Source organism: Telmatherina bonti, assembly GCF_933228915.1.
Source record: "Telmatherina bonti genome assembly, chromosome: 2".
Lineage (NCBI taxonomy): Eukaryota > Metazoa > Chordata > Actinopteri > Atheriniformes > Telmatherinidae > Telmatherina > Telmatherina bonti.
Window position 1 is genome coordinate 22902233 of NC_136620.1, and position 23133 is coordinate 22925365.

The 23133-nt window shown below is 38.3% G+C and overlaps 1 protein-coding gene across 1 annotated transcript; it reads left to right on the forward strand.

Annotated features, from left to right (window-relative positions):
* Nucleotides 1–3810: 3810 nt before the first annotated feature.
* Nucleotides 3811–20959, forward strand: syt12 (synaptotagmin XII; the record flags this gene model as incomplete). Its single annotated transcript, XM_079256870.1, has 7 exons — nt 3811–3856; nt 4366–4559; nt 4808–5212; nt 12813–13028; nt 14465–14585; nt 14966–15099; nt 20786–20959. The coding sequence occupies 7 exons, from the start codon at nt 3811–3813 to the stop codon at nt 20957–20959; spliced, it is 1290 nt and encodes a 429-aa protein (XP_079112996.1).
* Nucleotides 20960–23133: the final 2174 nt, after the last annotated feature.

Genomic DNA, 23133 nt, shown 5'->3' on the forward strand with positions numbered 1-23133 from the left:
ATAAAACATTTAGTCTATAAAGTCAACAGTACACAGTATGTAGATAAAACAGGTGAGTTTAATCAGCAGTAATGATCACACATGAAAGCATAGTCACTTATTTTTATTGAAGGAATTCCTATTATTACTATATATTATTAACTATAGATAGTAGGGGTGGGAAAATCGAATAGAAAAATAAAAAAATCTGGATTTTTTTTCTTCACAATTTTAAAATCGATATTTTTGTTAAATCAATTTTTTTTCCAAACAAATAAAAATAATCCATTATAAAATTTGTCATTTTTATTGTTTTTATTGACCTTTTTACTTGTCTTCTTGGGCGTTACAGCAGCAGAATGATGGTCTGGCTTATTGTGTTTTTTCCTGATTGAAATAAAGAAAAATTATGCGCAAAAGAAAAAGTTGTATACATTTATTTTAGCAATATATCAGCAATATCAAAGAATTGTGAGAATCGCAATTTAAATCGAATTGGTACCCAAAAAAATCGGAATCGAATCGAATTGGGACAAAAGCGTTTCGTCACAGCCCTAATAGATAGCCGACTTCATTTTTAGTAATTGTTTTATTGAATAGCAACACAGAAATAATAAAATGCAATACAGAGAAATAAAATATTTTCAGGGATTTGTGTACATATCACAGTTGAGACAATAATGATAGGTAATACTTACATTAATAAACGTTTTAAATCATTTTATTCATTTTCATTTCTTTTTACCATCAGTGACTTTTCAAACGATCTCCGTTTTATCATCTGTAAGGACTGAAAAAGGCTGACTTCCCGTGATGTTACGCACGTCGCTGCTCACTTCAGATGATGTAAATTCCATTGCGGTGGTCCCGAGGAAAAAAAAAAAAAAAAATCACTTCCGTTGTGGCTTAATGTATTGTGTAGTGGCTTTTGTTTTGCTGTGACACTTCAGGGCCACCGTAGGTGTAACATGCAGCAGCAGTTTAACAGTCCATCAAGTGTATCATTGTTCTTTGTTTCTATTTTAGCAAGTTGACCTCCATGATTGCTTTCTGCTGGTGAAACCCACACTGCCTTTGTTTTGACTAAATTTGAGACATTGTCTCGCTTTTTGTCTTTTCTTTCCTGCCCTGTTTTTATTCCGGTCCTCCTCCTCTTCTGAGTTCCAGCAGGACTGGCTTGACCCTTAAATGTTACCTTAAGTTCAGGTGAGTCATGCTGTGCTGAGATGTGGGGGTGTTTCTCAGAGCTTCCACGGATTCTCCATGCTCAGCTGATGGCTCTTCAGAGGCCGCCAGTGGGCCCTGCACTGCGTCAGCCTCTTTAATTGGCCTGCATGATTGTGGTCTGCATGGCGCTCAGTAGAATTGACACACACACACACACACACACCCTGCAGCCCTCCCCCAGCCTTTTTCTATATCATTAGTGTAATGCTCCCAGTTCCAGCTGCTGAGATATGGGGAGAATCCACCAAGCAGAGGAGGAGGAGAGGAATGAGTCACACACCAGCAACCAGCTCGCTTCATTTTTTCTTGGAGTTTGCCAAGGAACACGGAGGCCCATTAAAACATTGTTCTTTGTCTCTTTAATAAAAACAAAAAAAAAAATTACTGTAAATTGAACAGATATCTTGTTGTAAATGGAATGAACCTGATGGCTGTGTGGAGTCAGTACATGGACTACATGGGCAGTAGAAATAATGCAGCCGGTGTCTTCGTCTTGAATTCACAACAAAGATTATTGTCTTTACATCTTTGTACCTGTGAATTATTCATACATATATAATATATGTGTCACTATCTCGCTGTTTGTGAGGTCAGGCTGAAGGCTTTTTGGTCATTTTTGAATGTACAGTAGAAGAGCAGAAGTAGAGTCTTCCTAGAACCTAACAACAGTAATCAATTGCTGTTTGGCTAAATGTTTGTTTGATCTCATCAAAAACATAATAAGAAACATGGATATGGGACTGAAACACAACCTTAGCTAAATGAATCATTGTGAGGAGTGCCATTGCAAACTGAACATGTTGTACCCCATCTTGTATAACTCAGTCCATTGATTCCTTCATTTATTTTCTGAACTACTTAGTCCAATTAAGGGTTGTGGGAAACTGGAGCCTTTCCCAGCAATCATTGGGCGAAGGGGCAAAGTACACCCTGGACAGGTTGTCAGTCCATGACAGAGCCAACACAGAGAGACAAACAACCATTCACACATTCACACCATTTAGAGTAACCAATTAACCTAACTTGTATGGACAGTGGGCGAAAACTGGATCACCCAGAGAGAACCTACGCATACATGAGGAGAACATGCAAACTCCACACAGAAAGGCCACTGCTTGAGCCCCCACCCAGCTGAGGTTCAAACTAGCAATACCCTTGCTGTGAGGCCACAGTTCTAACTACTACGCCACCATGCAATCCCAAGTCTGTTTATATGACAAAAATAAACTGTTCTGGAACCTATAAGCTCTGGGTTTAACATTTTGATGTTTCTCCATGACAGTTAATGGTGGTAATGACAGACAAACAGATCTACCGTTTCATCCGGCTCCTGTTTGTAATTTGGTCTGTTTTCAATAGTCAAAGCTATCTGTCACTTGATGCAGAAATATTACTAGAAAACGTGAGTTTGAGTTGTATAGCTGACACACAACCAGCAAAAGGAACAAACTAGAGAAGATAAAGAGGAACAGGAAAAACACTACAGAAAAACTGCTAAATAAAAAGCTCCAAAAGAAGATGCAGAAGAAGCTGAAGAAAACAGTAAAAATATTCATGGTTTTACTCTTCTGCTTCTTTTGCTGTTTTTGGAAGATTCTCAACAATTTCATAGATGTCCATTACAACCAGTGTCGAAGCATGGACATAAACGCTAAACTCAGTGCTGCCCACTAGTGGATAAACTGACTTTAACAACTATGGTAATGTAAAAAAAAAAAAAAATATGGAGTGTCATAGACTGTAGGGAAATATACGGGCGATGACGTATGACAACGTTTGGAATGGATGTACCCATACATGTAAGGGAACATAAATGATTACATAATACTGGATAGTAGCCTTGACATTTCTAAAACTTAGCTATGAATTGAAACAAATTCTAAGAGTGCTAAATCAGGGATGTTCTTTGTATCAAGGTCTGCAGTTAGCAATTATTTCATTGTGATTTGTTAATCAACTGCTTTTCCCTGGATTACTGGGAATTTTTCCATCTTTTTTTTTTTTTTTAGACGTCCATGCCAAGCAGTTGTAGTTAAATTGCTTTTCTGCAGCTGTGCTGGTTTGTGATGGTGTCACTAAATCAACATTACTCTGCTGATTGGTAAACCAGAGGAAGAAACATTCTTTTGAACTGGTTGATCGGTTTGAAAAAATATTATAAAAAGAAAGATCAAATTTTCCATTTTGAACACGACATCATCAGGTTTTCAATTGATCTCCAACATGCAACAACAAGTTTTCCTTTCCGCCTCTAGTTGTTCTCATCAGTGGGTCGATTGATGCATGTAATCGTGTTCACAGTCTGTCTGCTCTTGCACCTCAAATCAGCAGTGGATGTCAGGAGTTAATAAGGTCTCATGGTACATTTTGTTCCTAAACTGTTTATCACAGCCACATTTACTCTCATTCATGTTGAAAGAAGAAGTCTGAGAGTGGGAGGTTGGAAAGGTGGGAAAGCTTTTCACGTTTTATAGAATGAATGTTGCTGATTAAAACTTGAAGAGGTTATTTATGAGAAGTACTGCAAAGTTTATGGTGTCTGATTTAAAATGTTATTGAGCAGATTGCTGTTTGGATGTGTATTTGCAGGCTGGCTGCAGAACCATGTCCTCGGATCAAAGTGAGGATATATCAGGCTACCATCTGAGCGGTGAGTACAGGCCGAAGACTCTTTGTGTAGGAAATGTCCTGACTTATTATATAGTTGTGCATAGATATATTGTGTGGATGGATGTTTTATGTTTCTCCACATTTGTTTAATGAATATAGACCACTCATGGTGTTTCCCTTTAATTACTTGCATAATAATTGTTTCAATTCTTGTCTTAAAAAGCTGTCCGTGTCCTCCCACAGATGTTAGTCATGATGACTCAGACAGCTCTTCGCAGGCTCGCTCCAGTTCATAGTGGCATTTTAATTTAAATGTTGACTTTTGTGTGGTTTTTTGCTCCAGTGATCTGTTTCACATCAAATTCTATGTGCTTGACTGTCTCCTAAAGTCACGACTCCATCTTAAACACACATCTGAAACTGAGCTTGTTTTAATTTCCAACTGGCCTTAAAATGAAGAAACTCAACCCTGAGCTAAAAGTCACAGAGCTCAAATGAAAGCATGTTAGTGTCTCTTTAAGGATTTGTTGCTTGTGTGTTTCAATTCAGTGGTGCGAAACCCACCAAGCTGGGAGGTAGGAATATACCTGGTGGGCTTCCTCGTGCTGCTGGGTGCTGCTGGCCTTAACATCTGGAAGTTGTGGAAATCTGGTACCTTCCCTGCTCCGTCTCCTTTCCCCAACTTTGACTATCGATATCTTCAAGAAAAATATGGAACCTCCTTCTCAGAAGTCAGACAAAAGGTACATTTACAACTTGAGAAATGTAAGATATTAATTGCTGGTTGATAGGTTTTACTATTAGGAGTAATAAAGTGTAAAATACACATTGCATTTTCTGTGTCATTTTTTAAAATAATTTTCTTCAATCTAAAAAGTTTAAAATAACAACAACAACAATAAAAAAAGAGACTTAAATCAGTGAAATGATTAACTTTAAGGCTGGAATTTTCTTAAATGAAAGGTAATCCTATTTATTTTCCTCTTTGAAGAGAGTGGCAGCCAACAACCACCGGCGAACCTCCACCACCTCCAGCCGGAAGCCTAGCCTGGCCCTTGGCGACACCCCAGATGGCTTCAGAGACCTGGGCCACCTGGAAATGATGAGCAGGGAGCTGGACCCTACCGGCATGGCCCAGCTCAACCGATCCGTTTCCACCGACTCACTCAGTTCTATCTCTTCCATCGCTAACAACTTTGGCCATGACTTCACAGTCGGCCAGCTGGAAGTGACCCTGGAGTTTGAGCCGTCTCGGCAGCTGGGCCAAGGGGCAGGAATGCTCCACATCACCCTGCACCAGGGCAAAGACCTGCTGGAGAGGGAGGAAGGGGACTTCCCTGGCTGCTTCATCAGAGTCTCACTCGGACCAGAAGAGTTTAATGTGGGAGTCACAAGGGTATGGAATCTTTTTTTTCTCAAGAGAACTTTATATGATTCCTAGAAAAGAAAAACAATAAAACTTGATTATATGTGGTCCTTCCCAGCCTGTTTTGCCTGCCTAGCTTGCATGCACTTTATTTTTCCATTAAACTTTTTAAGGCAAGTATGTATAAGTGGATCCTCAGTTTACATACAAGCATTCTAGTAAGGATGTCAGTGTGTCTGCATGAAACACACATGTCACTATATGACTAATATGTCTATTAGTTCCACATTATTCCAAAAATCCTCATGTGGACATAGGGGTCCAAGAAACCTAGTGAATAGTGATAATAGAGTATGTTGTATGTACTAATAGAGCCTTATTGAAAAACAGGAAAATAGCATTATGGAAAATGAAATAAATGGAAGTAAAATACACAGATACATGTCTAAAGATGTGTAGATTATCAGTTTTGCAAATGTTTTTTGAGAAAAGACAGTGTGCTTAGAGTTTTGAGAGTTACTTTGAGTGGATTTTAGGATCAGGTCGTGTTGTGAAGTGTTATCCCATAATCTACAGCAGCCATTAAGATTTAATCTTTAGGATTTCAAAGTAACAAGGTTTATTTACAAAAATAAGTCATCTCAATATCTAAATGGGCCATGTGATGTACTGGCAACCTGTCCCCTGCCTCTGGCCCACTGATTACTGGGATAGGCTCCAGTTTCCTGCAACCCTCAATCAGACTCAGCGGTTTGGGAAATGAATGACTGGATGAATGAATGAAGATATAAATGGTCTATCAATGGGGTAAAAGCTCCATGATGTGTCAAGGACAAAATAACAAATGGAAAAAAACAGTCTGAACAAGAACAGAAGGCCTGTACCATATAAGATGAAAAGAAAAAGTGGAGAAAAGGAAATTAAGGCAAAATGGTAGCCCACCCTTTTAAACTCCAGGTTACCGGTTAGAGAAACTAAATTAAGCCCCCCATACTGTGTATGTTTAATGTGTGGCCGGTTGGGAGGATAGGGAGATGAATGATGCATCTGCAACTAACTCCAATTTTCATACTAGGACAGTCCACCAGGTGTCAATCCTTCGTGAGCTCCTGGAGGTTGAGCCAATCACAAACTGGCACCTGTGCACTACAGTTCCCACTGGTTAATCATGCAGTGTGAAACCACAAGGTTGTAGAAAACAGCAGTGTGATCCCGATTATATTTACTGACTGGCTCATACTTGGACAAATACAGTTTTTCTTATGGTATTTCTACTGTTAATACTGTGCAAATACAAGTCATCTGTTGTCAAACATAGGCTGATGAAGAATTAATTAATTGGAAATGCCACTGACAGCCACTAGATGCTGCCTGCAGTCAACTGTGCTGCTGAAATCACAAAGGCATGGAGACGGAATAGATTTGTGCACTAATAAAATGACTGATAGCTGATCTTCACATTTAGTTACGTGCTTGTCAGTATTTGCAGTATTAGATATGCTAATCCCTGTTCATTAGTTTCACAGGACCTCAAAATCTTGTTGCCTCTGGCAAAATTCCTGTCTGCTTGAGAGAACTTCTGCCTTCATCATTTTAAAACTGATGTTTAAAATGTTAAGTATCTTAATGTAATGTTTTCAACTTGCTAATTAGCACTGTGTAAAGCAGGGACTGATGGGAATTGCATTCATTTCCCAGATATTTGGCAATAAATGAAAACTGTGAATAAAAAGACATCAAGGATAAAAAGTTGTTGCAGTCCATCCTGAAGGGGACGTGACTGTCTAAAACATTTAATGGGAAATACAAATAAATGTAGGATAATATTATCCAAAAGAACAACACTTAATCCAGAGTACCATCCATCCATTTTCTTAACTGTTTAGTCCAATTCAGTGTTGCGAGGAAGCTGGAGCCTATCCCAGCAATCATTGGGCGGGAGGCATGGCACCACCTGGACAGGTCTCATCCAGAGTGTAAAAACAAGTTAAAGATGTACTTTTCCCGGAGTTGTCGCTGCCCAGCAGTGTCCCAAGGCGAAACAAGTGCATGATAAAACTTTCCCTTCCAGGACACTGGGAGACGTTGCAGTCGAATTTCACTTCACGCACAGCATCACACACTGGAAAGTGGACGGAAACACACCAACTGTTTTAAATGGCTAATTCAGCAAAGAAATGCAAGAAGATATTATTAGAGGAAGAGCAGAAAAGAAAAAGGAACAAGGGACAGAGTGAGAGATAAGACAGGAGTTAAGATAAGACTGGTTTTTACAGGCAGGAGAGAGCTCAGTGTCAGTAAGATGGAAGATGGTTGCTGAATTAGCTGTCAGCATGGGACACTTCTCTGAATAATTTGCCAAAGTTTTGTCTTGTGTCTTCAAAATGAACCAAAAGGTTCCACAAACAGGTGCTACCTACACCTTTGAATGCCATTGTTATGCTTTGAATTTTGGCTGTGCAACAAAATCCATCATTTTAAGATGTTATTGGGGTTTGTGTTGGCTTGAGTGATCATATTTGAAAGTTATGTTTTGAGCTGCCTCATGCAAACGGATCAAAGATACAAGTGAAAGTTGAAATGAAACATTGCCAAATGACTGATGAAACATTAAGCCATAATGACATAAAGTACGAAAGAAGGAAGTTTATACCCTCTTTCTGAGAAAAGTGGTGGAGATCGAATCTGTCCCGTTCCTGCAGCCTGATAAGCTGCTTGTTTTCTGTCCGTCAGATGAGTTCATTTCATTAGCTTGAGTGGCCAGCTGGTCCCCTGTGAGCTGGACTCAGGGATGTTAAGATCACGAGAATTCACTCTGTCAGTTCATAACTCACCACCTGATCTATCGGTAACCAGAAGGATGAGGAAGATTTGCGGCACACGTACACTGTTCACCATCACATTCCTGATGGTCCTCATGACCCGAGGTGATATTTTACACAATCTCTGATTTTTAACAGAAGGATTGCTGAAACTAATCACATCATTACAAAGAGGAGTTTAAATGAGAAAACTCAGCTGGATGACAGACTACAAACTGGTTTGCTCTTTGATCCTGCTGGTATTTGTGGGTGAATTTATGATGAAATTAAAATAGCAAAACAACATAATAAAACAATTGATTTATAGACTTTTTTTTCTTCATAATGTAATTAGCAGATTAGTTAAAAACATATGTCACATAAACTGTATCTCAGTAACTTGCAATAAAAGAAGAAAAAAAATACACAATGATTTATATTACATTTTAATTTATATTTACATTTTAAATTATTTAACCAGTGATAAAGTTTAGCTTGCATTACCAGCAGTAAGTTGGATCCGTCTCTGATGAGATCTGGACTTGCCCTTTTTTTCTGATTCTGAATCTTTTATGGATGCATCCAGGCACAGTCGGGGTCTTGAGGGGGTCTGGTTTAGTGTACTCAGGATTGGGTCTCTACTTTTTGCAGATGATGTAGTCCTCTTTCTTCAACTGTCATTGGATTGGTCGGGATGAGGATCAGCACCAAATACATGACCATGATCCTCCGCGGGAAAAGGATGGGGTGGGCTGCAGGGTGTCTGGGCTCTCCCTTAAGTCCCATTTACAACAAGAGGTCTGCTTTAGGTTGGGATGGTTTGGTGCTGTTGGCAAACTCTGATCTGTGTTGCTTTGCTACAGCCAACAAAAAATGCGATCTTGTCCTGTCCCATGCATCCCCCCAGCCAGACCCCTCGTTAGAAATGAAGCTTTAGAGATAAGGGGAGAAACTATCATCCGAGTTTGTGGGCTGGTTTCTTTGTGAAAAGGCCCTGGAGAAGACCCAGAACACGCTGTAGGGACTGTGTCCCGGCTGTCATGGGAAAACTTTCAGATCCTGCCAGATGAACTGGAAGAAGTGGCCATGGAAAGTCTAAGCTGGCCTGCTTAAGCAGTGTCTACGACCCAACCTCGGATAAGTGGCAGAAGACGGATGGAGAAATGCGCGGATAAATCTTTTTTAAAAGCAATTCCTAACAGAGATGCTTCTTGTTACAGTTATTCTCATTTTATTCAGTTATATAAAAATGAAAGTGCACCTTTTTAACTGCTGAAGTTTGACAAATAAAGACACAGTATAAACGTGGCGTCCTGACCAGGTCTGAAATATAGTTAACTGCAACATCAGATGGAAAAACAGTACATTAGATGTCTCACTGTGTCATGACTAAGCCAAGATCTGCTAATCTTTTAAAAATTAAAGTACGCCTCATGACCTCATGCACCACTTTGAGCAGCAATAACTTGAAGTGATTGTTTTCTGTGGAGTGTTTTTTTTTTAGTCTCTAACTGTTGCAGAGAAAGCTCAGCTGACTATTCTTCACGATGTCATGCTAAAGTCTGAACTTTGACTCAATCATTCTTTCCTGTGTTCAGCCATTCTGTTGCTGCTACGCTGCTGTGCTTGTCATCATTGTCTTGTAGAATGACTTTATTTTTACCAATCTGCTGAACATTCGACTCTAACATCCTTTTCTATACAAAGGACTTCATGGTAAAATGTACGGCTGCAAGGTATCAAAGTCATGCGGCTTCAAAACAAGTTTAAATCATCACCCTTCCACCACCATGTGTTTGGTTTTGAGTGCTGTGCATTAAGGCGAACTTCTCTGTCCGATGGATTTTGTTGTCAAAGTGTTGCGGTTTGCTCAGATGTTATTTTGCTGTGAGAGAAGAATCTTTTTCCTGGCAGCTTTCTTGGACCTGTAGAGTCTGAGATGTGGCTCTTGGGGTTTTTTTCTTTCTTTCTTTTTTTTGTGCATTTTTTTCTAAGCATTGCCTTCTCTAACTTTTTTTTTTTTTTTAAACTTTTTGGATGTGTATTGCGGGAGGATAACAGCTGTCTTAATTATTTTCTATTTATAAATAATCTTTGTACAATAATTGACACCTGAATGTTCTTCACCAACAAACTGACAAAACTTCTGTAGATGTGCTAAAACTAGCTGACGTTCAGCTGATCGGACGTGTCTCACTGGCAGCAGCTGGATGCTGCTTACCGTCCTAATTCATGTAGAAGCAATAAATGTTGGCTCAGTTTTCTGTGGTTCCTTTTTACCCCATTTCACAGATTCATTGATGAAGACTATACCCTGATAGGGGGAAGCTTTGAAACTTAAACGAGGATGTACTGCCTGTCCACAACCATGGCAGTAACTTTAAAGAAAAGCCTTTAATTCTAATACAAAAGGACCGCTCTGCCAGGGAAAGAAAGAGTCCACATTCCTCCATCTGCTACACATGTCACCTGCCTTCTGCTCTTGGCCCAACGTTGCCAGAAAACACTTGAAGTCCTGCCTGGCTGTGAGTCATCGCTCTACTGCATGGCTCTGTTTCTGCACAGTTTTTGCAGGCAGACGTTGCTGACACACAACTCATCTGTTCAAATCCTTTTACCTGCCGTTTGAATGCGGTTTACCAAAAATGGGAACAGAGTCACCAGGTCCACTTGGCTCTGATGGTCAAGCTGGCTTCTCTCTCCTTTTTCTGCCCTTTTCTCTGGCTTATTTTTCTTCTCCAGTGTCTCTTTGCTGTCACTGCCCCACCCTCCCCCTCTCAGTCTGCCCCCTTTCTCCTTTTCCACCACTGATGCCTTTTTTTCTTTTATTCTTTTTCTTTCTTCTCATTTTTCCCCCAATTTATTTTCTGTCATTGCAACTTGCTTTTATTTGGCTTGTAAGTATCTTTCTCTGTCTGCTCTGGCTCACGCTCACACATATCCACACAAGCGTCTTTCTCTTTTTATTACCTCGTTTATTGCACCACACACATCGCTACCGTTGTCTCCCAAGAGATAAGCCTGATGCCTCAGACATATTGTGCATGGTGGACAGGCTGGCAGAGAGGTTCTGCTTGGTTTGGATATTTTCTATCATCATGTGGCTTTTCCACACGAACAGCAACACTGCACCCTTTTATGGATTCTGCAGTTGTGGAGCTTTTGATTGTGCACAGTCCAAGGTCACCCTCCGTCACAAGCTGATTTGTAGACCCTGTGCTTTGGATTCTTCGTTCACAAGTTATTGTTTTACTATTTCATGAAAGCAACAGGGGACTTGAGACCTTGACGTGACGGTGTTCGTTTCAAATATATATGTCATTCTCCTTGCGTTTGAGATGCAGGTGTGAAAACGGGCTATTCATAGTAATCTTCATGCTACTAGTTGCCTGGTAACTTGAGGTTTACATTGGTTCCCACATATGAATCACTAACTAAAAGCTTGAGCAATACAAATATAGCTTTGGCAATGTCTGCCACTAAAAAGTATTAACTGTAAGCTCTGCAGATCAGACCAAAGTGCCTTCAGACTGTGTTCTTAATTGGTAATCTTCTTTTGTCTGCTACAAAAAAAATGATGCATTGTAATTTTTGACCTTAATATACCTGATTTTGTGACAGGCAACAAAAACATGATAGCCTTCAGGATAAACTGCACCCAAAAAAGAAATCTTTTGTTTGAACACAATTTGATCATGGCAAACCAAATAACAAACTTTAACCCATTCCTGATTATATCAAATAAAACATTCTAAATATGTTGATTTAATTTAAACGAAGAAGGGTCAAATTTATTTTATTTTATTTTAGACTTCACCACCTAAAAGTTTAACTTTTGTATCTGAAATTACGCAAACAGTGTTACGTGTTGCAAAATGACTTGCTGGATTACTTGACACACAATACACTCAAGTTCTCTTGTAGCCTTCTTTTCACAGTAAGGTTATAAGAGATGGGATCAGAGAGTGGCAAATGACATACTGCAAAAGACCCAAGGCCAGGATTCAAACCGAAACCAGCTGTAGCCTCATTTAACAGCCAGTTCAGCTAAACATCGCCATGGATTACTCGACACACTCACCTAAGGCTCGGCCAAGTACATCTCATCACTAGACTGGAGTTGTTGATTTGAATTAATTGTCCTTTACTGGAATGAAAAAGGTTAATCCAGTTTATCAACCCAAAATGTCAGCAGAGATAAGTTTTCTGGAACAATGATCTTTGGACAGACTCGACTAAACTGGAGATGTTTTGTTCAAACAAAGCAACATTTTTGGTGAAAACCAAAGATGAAATCAGAACAAGCACGGAGGTGGAAGGGTGATGATTTGGGCCTGTTGCTGTGTTGCAGCCACAGTACCTGGACATCTTGCTGCTAGTGAATCAACCACAAACCCCTGTGTTTATCAAGTTGTTTAAGAGTTGAATATGAGATCACACAAGAAGACAGCGATCCCAAAGCCAGCAGCTAATCTAGAGCAGGATGGCTAAAAATTGAAAAGATCTGGTTAAAAAGATGTGGCAGGACCTTAAAGGAGTTGCATATAAATGGATGCTTGCAAACCTCATTGAACTGAAGCAATGGTATAAATCAGAGTGAGCAAAATTCTTCTTCATGTGTGGTTTAATAACCAAATCTTAAATCCCAGTGACGTCTCTATAAGTATATTCTCTTCTAATATGTAAAACTTTTATATACTTTTCTTTGTAACTTAATAATCTGAACAATAGTCACCAGATATTTCTCCTACTTTGGTGTTTTCAGCAATAAACGTTCAGTTTTCCTATTTAGTCAAACATTTCAGCCTCTCATTATCTGCTGCCAACAGGTCCAGACGAATGCATTCACCGTGATCTTTGATGAGCGCTTCTCTGTCCCCATGGACGTGTCCACTCTGGAGGAATTCAGTCTGCGTTTTGCTGCTTTCGGCATTGACACTGATGAAAGAAACATCAGCGCAGGAGTGGCAGAGCTCAAGCTGTCAGACTTGGACCTGACCATCAGACCATTCAATGCCTGGCTTTACCTCCAAGATGTTAATAAGGTAAAATAAGGAAAACATGGATGTGTAACAGAGTACATGGCATGACAGGAACAGGATGGAGCAGGTTTATGTTTTATACTTTGTAATGTGTAGCCTTCAGCCTTTTAACATGAACTGCATGGGTTGTAAATGTTTAAAACTGCATGATGGTGTCTGAGACCACCTGCTGGATGTTCAATCAAACTACATGTCAGGAAAAAAAAAACCATATAAGGTGGGTTTTATAGTTTTATAGCAGCTCGCACCAACAGTTTTGTTTATTCTAAGAAATAAATTATATAATTTAATCTATTCTGTAATTTGTTGGAAGCTTGTACCATGAATTAGGATTAGTGGTTTTACTCAGAAATGTCACTATCACAAACTTCTTACCAGACTATCTCCATGGTAACTGATGATGGAAATTTAACCTCCTCTGGAGCAGGTTAGATTACACATAAGTAATCATCATTTATAAAAATCATATGAAAACTGAGGAAGACTGCTTTCATGCTACTAACTTATTGTCGTTGCAAGTTAATCCAAATCAACATTGATTATTCATGACTTTAAAAAAAAAAAAAAAACGAGAAACGTCTTTGTTTATTTATATAGCCCTTTTCATCCTAAAGAGCAGTGCAAAGTGCTTTACATAAAACAACAGTGATTAAATATACACCCCCCCCCCCCCCCCCCTCCCCCTCCAAATATATAACCTAAATAAATTAAAAACACATAACTAATTATTCATGATCCCACATAGACCCCATTCCAACCACCCACTAACCCCGTTTTACAAAACCAAACTGGACATGTCTTACTCAAACTTGCAGCAACATTTTTGGTAAAAAAAAAAAAAAAAGAAGAATATAAGCTTAGCTATTTGGATGGATTGATAGATAATTATAAGTGTGATATTTTTGAAAATATGAAGATAACATGGAACTGGAAGAGAGTCACAGTAATAATTTAAACATTTACCAATGTTACTTACAATAACATTACATTAATTTGTTTTATTACTTGCATTTGAGGTTGTGCAGTAAAATTCAAAGTCAACTGTAAGACTTTTTGTTTCATAACTGCATTTATTTAGTGACTAATTTGTATTATTAACACCAAAGATTTGAATGATAAATATTTTAATGTGTTTCCACATTTAATTAAAATGTCTGCTGCTGATTTTTTATTCTCGTAATCTGTTTCTTGTAACATTTACAGTTCCCATGTAGTAATTGTTTTAACATCTTTATATTGAAGACCTGTAACCAGCGAGCTGCCTTGAAATGAAATTAAATGTGGTTGGTAGCCCAGCAGCAGGCGCTCTCAGCAGTCAGCAGCACACCCACCCCGAGCAACACATTATGAAATGTTCTTTCTGATTAAAGATCGACCAATGCCTTTTTTTTCCTTTGTTTGTTTTCATTCTGTTTTCTGTTTTCGGCTTGACTCCACAGGCTGTGGATGCAGTTGGGGAGATCCTGTTGTCTCTCAGTTATTTGCCCACAGCAGAGCGTCTTACTGTGGTCGTGGCCAAGTGCAAGAATCTGGTGTGGACCAATGACAAGAACACTGCAGGTCAGGGATATTTGTGTCTTTTTTTTTTAATCTCCTGTTGTGTACACAAAGCTACACACTTACACAAAGCTTTTGAAAAAGATTCACACGAGTGTCTCAGTGATAACTGGATTTAAATGTCAGAACACACATTAATCTTCATTCTGAAAGGCAGATAAGTCTTAATTGACTTATCATCATGACATAAACTGATAAAGGTCACACACTGAAATACTGTTATCATCATAATTATGTGTACAAGACTGAGCTTCTACCTGATTACACTTTAATGAGAAATGTATCACTAGCTCTGCAGACTCAGGTAAGATGTGTGTGTTTGCAGCAGCGTAGTCTGGACTAGGCATGTGGCTGTAATTGCGTTCCCTACTTCTCATCATCAGATCCGTTTGTCAAAGTCTATCTCCTGCAAGATGGCAGAAAAATCAGCAAGAAGAAGACTTCTACCAAAAGGGATGACACAAACCCCATCTTCAATGAAGCCATGATCTTCTCCGTTCCTTCCATCGTCCTGCAGGTGACATCTCAGACTGTGCCCTGAGCCATTCCTGAACTTGGAGATGGTAAAACTATCGTTCACCAAAATGTCAAGGAGACAAAAAAAAAAGAAAGAAGAAACAAATAACATGACAAGTAGTACTGGCAATAACTTAACAAAGACAAACCTGTTCTTTTTACATCTCAGCTCTTGTTTTAATGTTGTTTAGTAATCTTAGTGGATTTTTTGTGTATCTTTTGTCTCCCTGTGTGTTCTCCTCTCATTTATGAGAGATAATCCTAACTCTCAACACACTTCTTGGTTAAGTGGAGGATAAAAATAACATACAACAGTATAACAAGATATTAAAGCACTGATACAAAAAAGACAAGACCAAGAAGAATTTACTTATAAACACTGCTTATACACACTGTCCTGATCATAGTTATTGATATAATTGAACTGCAACCACACTTTTATATTCAGAAATTATAATTGAAGAATAAAAATGTAATGACTGGAAGTTTTGTTTTGTGAAATGAGGAAAAGGTTCATTTCACACAGACAGCAGCTTTTTTGAAGTCAGTTTTTTTTTTTTGTTTCACTAAAACGCAAAAGATCAGCAAACAACTTAACAATTATCCACAGTGTGTTTACTGCATGTGAGAGCAACCCTGCGATAATTGTTTAAATATTTTAATCTTCAGGATCTTGTGCTTATGTAGTTATACTTTTAACATAAATATGACAGTTTTAGGAAATCCTGCTATAGGATAAAATGTATCTGTTAAATGCATTGATCAGTCTCTAAAATTCTGTAAATTGTAATTTGTTATATATACGAGGATCCATTACAATAAATGCAATATGATCTTTATAACTACATTTTCTTTAGAACTGAATTAGATGACAAAAACAAAAATATTGTATTCACATCCTTTTAAAATGATAAGATTACATCCACAGACTCAATGAGAATTAAGGGTGTAACGGGACTCGTCACATTTATCGGTACGGAACATTTATTCAACTTCAATTTCAATTCAACTTTATTTATATAGCGTCAAATCACGGCAATGCCATCTCAAGACGCTTTACAGACAGAGGGGAAAACATAATGAAGGCCAATTCATAACAGCCTATATAAGGAAACCAACAGATTGAGTTGAGTCCAACTCAATCTCCCATCCTGAGCAAGCACACTGGCAACAGTGGGAAGGAAAAAAACTCCCTTTTAACAGGAAGGAAACCTCCGGCAGAACCCGGCTCAGGACAGGCAGCCATCTGCCTCTGCTGTGTGGGGGGAAGAGGACAGAAAGACAACAGACAACAGGAACTGCTACTCCCGGCCAGGGAGACCTGCTGAGACAGGAGACATACATGTTAATGATGCAACACTGTTATGGGGGGGGGGGGGTGGTAAAAGAAAGAGATAAAGAGAAAAAGAAAGAAGCTCAGTGTATCAGGAAATGTCCCTCAGCAGTCTAAACCTATAGCAGCATAACTAAGGGATGCTAACCATCCCTAGCTATAGGACTTATCAAAAAGATAAGTCTTCAGCCTAGTCTTAAAGGTGGGGAGGGTGTCTGCTTCCCTAACACTAACTGGGAGCTTATTCCATAAGAGAGGGGCCTGATAACCAAAGGCTCTGCCTCCTGCTCGGCTCGGTACATCTCTATGATGACATAGAGATGTACCGAGTTTCCATATGGAAGATGAACTGTCCGACACTATCGCTACAGCTTCAGGCTAGCTGAAGTTATGGCTGGCAGATGTTAGCAGATGTTATGGCTAAGCTAAGTTTAAGGAGAAAGCAGAGCTTTAAGACTCTCTTCCATCGTTAAAATCTGCTGTTTGGGAGCACTTAGGCCTCCAAGTCAAGTATGTAAATGGAGAAAGAGAAGTGGATCAGACTAAATCAGTCTGCCACTCTTGTGCAGAGCTGTGTTCAGGTTACATTCCCTAAGGCTGGGCAGATCGATCCAAATATCAATAGTATCAATACCAAGGCTAGTATCCGTATCAGTTTATACCAGCATGGGCTTTGGGACAAAAAGCCAAAGAATGTGAAGGAGAGACAATCAGCAGTATGTTTTGCTTCTGTTCAACTAATTTGCAGTGTCAGCTTTACTTTTCTCAAACAACTGTGGGTGATAAAAGGGAAAAACAATTATTTTATTATTTTGTTACATTGTTTTACAAACAAAAAAAGCTTAATTTCAATATCTTACTTCTCATGTTCAGTTTGTTAATGAAAATTATTTATTTGACAAAAATCGTAATTTTTTATGATGATCATGATCAATAGTTCAAGAGAATAATCAGTAAATAATTGAAAGATTTAAAACCAAAATTATCAGTATCAGCAATACTTTCCCTAAATTCAATTGGTATCAGATCAAAACCACAATTTGCTGTATCGCCCATTCCTGCCATTCCCCTAAAGCCCCGGGCCCATCACATGCGCATGTAAGCACGCTCTTGCAGAAAACTTATTCTGTGCCCGAACCTCCAATTCACTGTGGAAAGCATTAAGGTTTCTTCATCCTTTTACCAGAAATTTAAATGGTTTATATTTTGAAAGAGGTGTAATAGAATAACTTTTTAATATTATTATATCGCATCTCATCACATCATGTCATATTCATTTTCATAACCGCCTAATCCAATTCAGGGTTGCGGGGAAGCTGGAGCCTATCACCAGTCCATTGCAGTATATTATATTATATTATATTATATTATATTATATTATATTATATTATATTATATTATATTATATCATATCATATCATATCATATTATATTATATTATATTATATTATATTATATTATATTATATTATATTATATAACAACTTTTGTCTTTCAGTAAAACTTTATCTGAATATGTGAGCGCATTCAAACAATAGCTTTATTAACTAAATATGTCAATGCCTTCTAACTTGCGGCAAGCAGCTTTTAGCGTTTGGCTTATTTAAAATGTCATTGAACGTGTCCCTGTTGACACCAAAATTATTTAGTTTTATGTTTTGCATGTTTTCCTTTACTGAACCGGAAACTAACAGAACCTTGACCTTAAAGCCAAAGTGCGTACCTACCTGTGATCTTGGCGTACCACAAGTGAGTACCTATTCTTACCGCTCCGACTTGTTGCACTAACAAACAAAAAAAAAAAAAAACCAGAATCAGCAAGCAGCCCGTTGCATGCAACCTTTTCCTACAGCAATGTGCATTGGGATTACTTAGTTTAACAAAAAACACGTTTAAACTCACATAACTTTTGGATTTTTTAAGGAGATTAAATAAAATGGGATTTTTAATGCAGAAATGTACCATGAACTGTATAGTTAATACAATTTTTACTTAAATAGCCCTCCATTATTTTACACGCTTCCTCGTGGTTTTCAGCATAAACACAAAGCAGGAATCAGACGTGAAAACTCATATGGAGCTGCTGCTGTCCTTGTGTGTCACATTGTTCTGCCAAAATATAATGATTATATGTAAATATTTAAGGCTCGCCCTACATGGAAGAAAAAAAAGAAAACAACTGAGTTATTATGGGTGAAAGTGGGGTGTTTAGGGGGGATTTTGAAGACTGTAGACTTTGAAAATGTCTCAGTATTGCTCCAATAAAACCTGAAAAAACACTTTCATCCAATAACAAGAATATAGTTAAAATGATATCCACACATCTAAAGTGTAATTAGTGGCAGAAACTTGCAGAGCTGCTCAACAAGCAGATACTGAGGCATGAACTGGATCCAACCACGCAGACACAGGTGGAGCGATGTGGACTTTGTTGCTGTAACTGACACCAACTGTTTGCTCTGATGTGCCCTCGTTATATAACTGGAAAGGTTCAAGTTTAACTACAAGCCTCTGATAATGACCTGCCAATCTGGTAAGGTTCATACATAATCGCAGTGACTGTTGTCATACTCAAATATATCATTTGTACATATTTAAGAAGAGAATCTTTGAAAAAAAGTGACAAGTTAAATGCATTGCATGGTCATTCTTACCTACAGTGGAGAAACGCACAGCGATGGGCGTGGTCTTGCCAACATGTTCAAACACTTTGGCTTTGCAGTAGCGAGTGATGTCATGAGTGACCTCGAAGTAACCAAACGCCCCTGCATGAAGGAGGAAAAACAAGTGCATGTTATATCAGCTTTATATATTCATGCTTAACTGCTGGGTTTTCTTAACCATCTGCATTGTTGCACCTTGCAGAGAAGGCCAACCAACAAGTCGTTCAGAATCTGTGACCTTGATCTTCAAAGTCTTCGACAAATTAGCATTTGTCTGGAGCTCATTCACAAAAAAGAAGGGCCTTTGTTTGGTTATTGACCACTTTTATATGTTAGTTTAGTTTTAGAAAAAAACTAAATTTATTCTTGTGCTGTTTTTAATGAAATTTCTAGAGTAATCTACTCTGAAAATCTTTTCTTTAGGAGCTTATTTTCCCGTTTCCAGATTAATCATTGACAGGATCAGACTACTGCTGAGATTAGTTAAGGTGGGAAAGTTGGTACATGAGCGTATACTTTGATTTGCCTGCTGCTCAAGGCAGACATTGCTGTAAACTCACTTTAAAGCAATGACTCAATAATAACAGTTGTATGGATATGCAGCTCATTTATGATGATTAAAACTTTTACACTTGTGGTTTCTGGTGCTACTTAAAAAAGAAAAAAAAGAAAAACAATATTAGTGTAGCCGATCAAACACTTAGGAAGCAATCGACTACAGCACTAATACTAACCCGCCCCTTTTGCATGCACCACTCTCTCTGGGATTCTCTCCCGATCAAAGTGGGCCATCTCGTCTGTGAAGACCACATCTTGGACTAACAGCGGGCCTCTTGGTCCTGCAGTTTGCAGGTTCAGCTTGTCTCCAATGGGATGTCCAGCTCCTGTGGTCAATACTTCTGGTTTCTAAAGAATTAAAAAAATTATGGGGGAAAAAAAAAAAAGCAGAATAACTTAAGATCTGAAGGAAGAAGCCAAACTGAATGCAAATTCAGTCTATTACCTTAAAATTATATCATTTTTTCATAACAGTAAAAGAAAACAATTAATAACTGAAGGAGAAAAAAATATGATTATTTCAGTTTTGAAAGACCATGAAGGAAAACCAGACATTACAGAACCCACTAATGTAAACAGATGGACTCTAGTTATACCTGCACTGCTGCAAAAACACCATGAAAAACACTAAAACATGTGTAAAACCTACAACTACAATGTAATATTAGAAGTTATATAGATCTTATTTCACTTGAAGAGACTCCAGCTGTTTGCACTGATATGAACTTGTTACATAACTCACAGAGTTCAACCACTATTCTCTGCACAATGACCTACTTTATATCTTAACAGCTAACTTTAACCTCGAAGGACATTTTCTTTTATTTTGTGGCTAAAAAACTGTGGAAAAACTGTTTACTGCAATTTGAAGTCTTTTGATTTCCTTATAAGATCTTAAAAGGATCCTCTTTAGCCTAAAATGCTAGCAACAATGCTCCTACGATAACAGCGACCCAACGACTACAAAAAGGAAAGTTTCTGCTGAACTTGCACCGAGCACTTATTAACATATTTTAAAAATGAGCTGCTGTCATTCATTCATGATTTTAAAAAAAACAGAACAAAAAGACCCAAAACAGTGTGCTGAGTCATGCTTACTGAGCTGGTTTTGTACCTTTGTTATGTTGTTTGCAGGAGCTCTCCCTGAGGGTTACAGTGGCTGAGGCCACAGATGACGGCCGGGGTGAAAACCTTGGTCATGTGATCATCGGCCCTGAGGCCAGCGGGATGGGAATCACCCACTGGAACCAGATGCTAGCCACCCTGAGGAAACCTGTTTCCATGTGGCACCCTATACGCAGGATGTAGTCCTCTCAGCACCTGCTCATACCCAACCTGTCGCAACGTAAAACACTCACTTCTACATGTTTTGTTGAACGCTCACTCTGTTTGGCACCATGTTTAGATCTGTTAAAGCGGTATAATTAGACAGAGTTTACACCGTGGTCATCAGAGGGCATGAGTCACTACTGAGCTGGTAACACGCTGTAGTTACCACCTCATCTTCATCTAAGTAGGAGGAATCTGAATAGCCTGTTGCTGTTTTTATTACTCCGCTTCATCCAGGTTGAGGTGCATTATGGGTGAGGCTTCCATTTAGACCAGTCCTTACTGGGTGGTAAGGATTCAGGAAATATAAATATATGAGCAATTTTTCCCTCTCACAAGTCTGGACTAAACATTTCAGTTTGGACTTTGGGGTGAGTTTGCGTTAGGAAAAGAAGTCCACCCTTGACTCCGCCCCTTTCTCTGCATGGTGCCTACTCTGGTTGTAGCCTCTTATAGCTGTGTAGAGAATAAACTTGATGGAGGGGGTGACATTGCTGCTCTTTCAGGAAAACCTTCATTTATCTTGTTAAACCAGTCATCAATTGCATCCACTTGATTGATTTTGTAGCAGATTTAGAGCCAACTGGAGTCAGCTCTATTGGATTAGCCGGTGTACTTTGTTCACAGTGAGACTGAAATAATAGAGGTTTCTGTATGTTCAGTATTTGTTGTGCTTTTGAAAATATCCAGGTACTCTTATCCAGGTGAAATAATTGTAATTTGTAGCAGTTGTTGCAGGTGGCCAAATCAGAGACAATAGATATAATGTTGACTTTGTTCTATTTTCAATGCAATACTAGTTGCAAAGGCGTATTTCAGACTGTAAATAATGCACTGTAACATGTTTTGCATCCGCATTTGTTCTTCAAAAGTTTGGGTGAAAGTTTTTTTCATAGTATTAATGAAAAAATAACTCCATTTTAACAACACTATGGTGAACATAAATATCACTGTTGATTAAATAACTATTACTGAAACATCTCTGGGAATTTAACATGTGATGTAAAATATACTAACTTCTTTATAAAAGTTTATTTATGTTTGAGAAAACAGCTTGATATTTTGAATGGATCCTTTCTTTTTTAATCAGGTATTTGTCGCACTAATTTTAGCTTTTGATGTGAACTGAAGCTGCTTCTTGTTAAATTCGGTTAGCATTTCAGTTAGTAGGAATTGCTGCATTTTCAAGGCTAAACGCTAACTCTAATATGTTTTTTGATTAAAATGAAAATATGACAAAGCTTAGAATGTCAAGGTGGATTTTTATCTTTTCCACAACATTGTGCAGTTCTGTTTTGTTGTAACTTTTGAATGTGACTTTAATGTGAAATATCAAACTCTGTAAAGATAACCAGCCTCATGAATTCTTGTCACATTTATTTCCATTTTTTCCCCAAAGAGAATCGGTTGTACATGTTTGATAAAGATCTAATCACACTTTGAAAATCTATCCCAAAACAACACATCTGCTCATATAATAGACAATATTTCCAACTGTGCCAAATGACGAAGCAATATTTTCATTTACAGATTGCATTGACTCTCAGTTCCAAAAAGCTGTAGCCTACATTCAACCATGCATGAAGTTATTTAGCACTTGATGTGAATGTGCCTCAAGAACACAGTGTATCATGTGAATGCTTTTTCAAATAAAAGCAATTCAACAACAAGAATAAACACTTATTGATCTTCCATCTATCCACTGTCTTTTCCTGCTTATTTCAGTTTGCAGGGGCCAGGGTACACACTGGAGCACTTACACTCACACACGCTGCTCTGGAGAATTTAAAAATGCTAATTAATACAACAAGCATGTCTTTGCACTGGTAGGAAACCAGAGTAACTGGAGAGAATCCACTCATGCACAGTGAAAACACACCAACACCACACAGAAAGATCTCTTGTGATCTTTACTGTTAAGATCATGTGAATTCCAGGCTCCACACATGGGCAGTGTTATACGCCTCTTGTATGTAAGTCCCATGATTGGACCGGATGTGAATTTCTGCTGTTGGTTTTAGAGTCCTTACAGATTTTACAGATTGGTTTTAGATGCTAGACTTTTCTTAGAAAATGTTTCTATTAAACTTTATTTATTTATTTATTTATTTATTTATTTTTTATCTCCAAATCTTTTCCAAATCACCTGACTC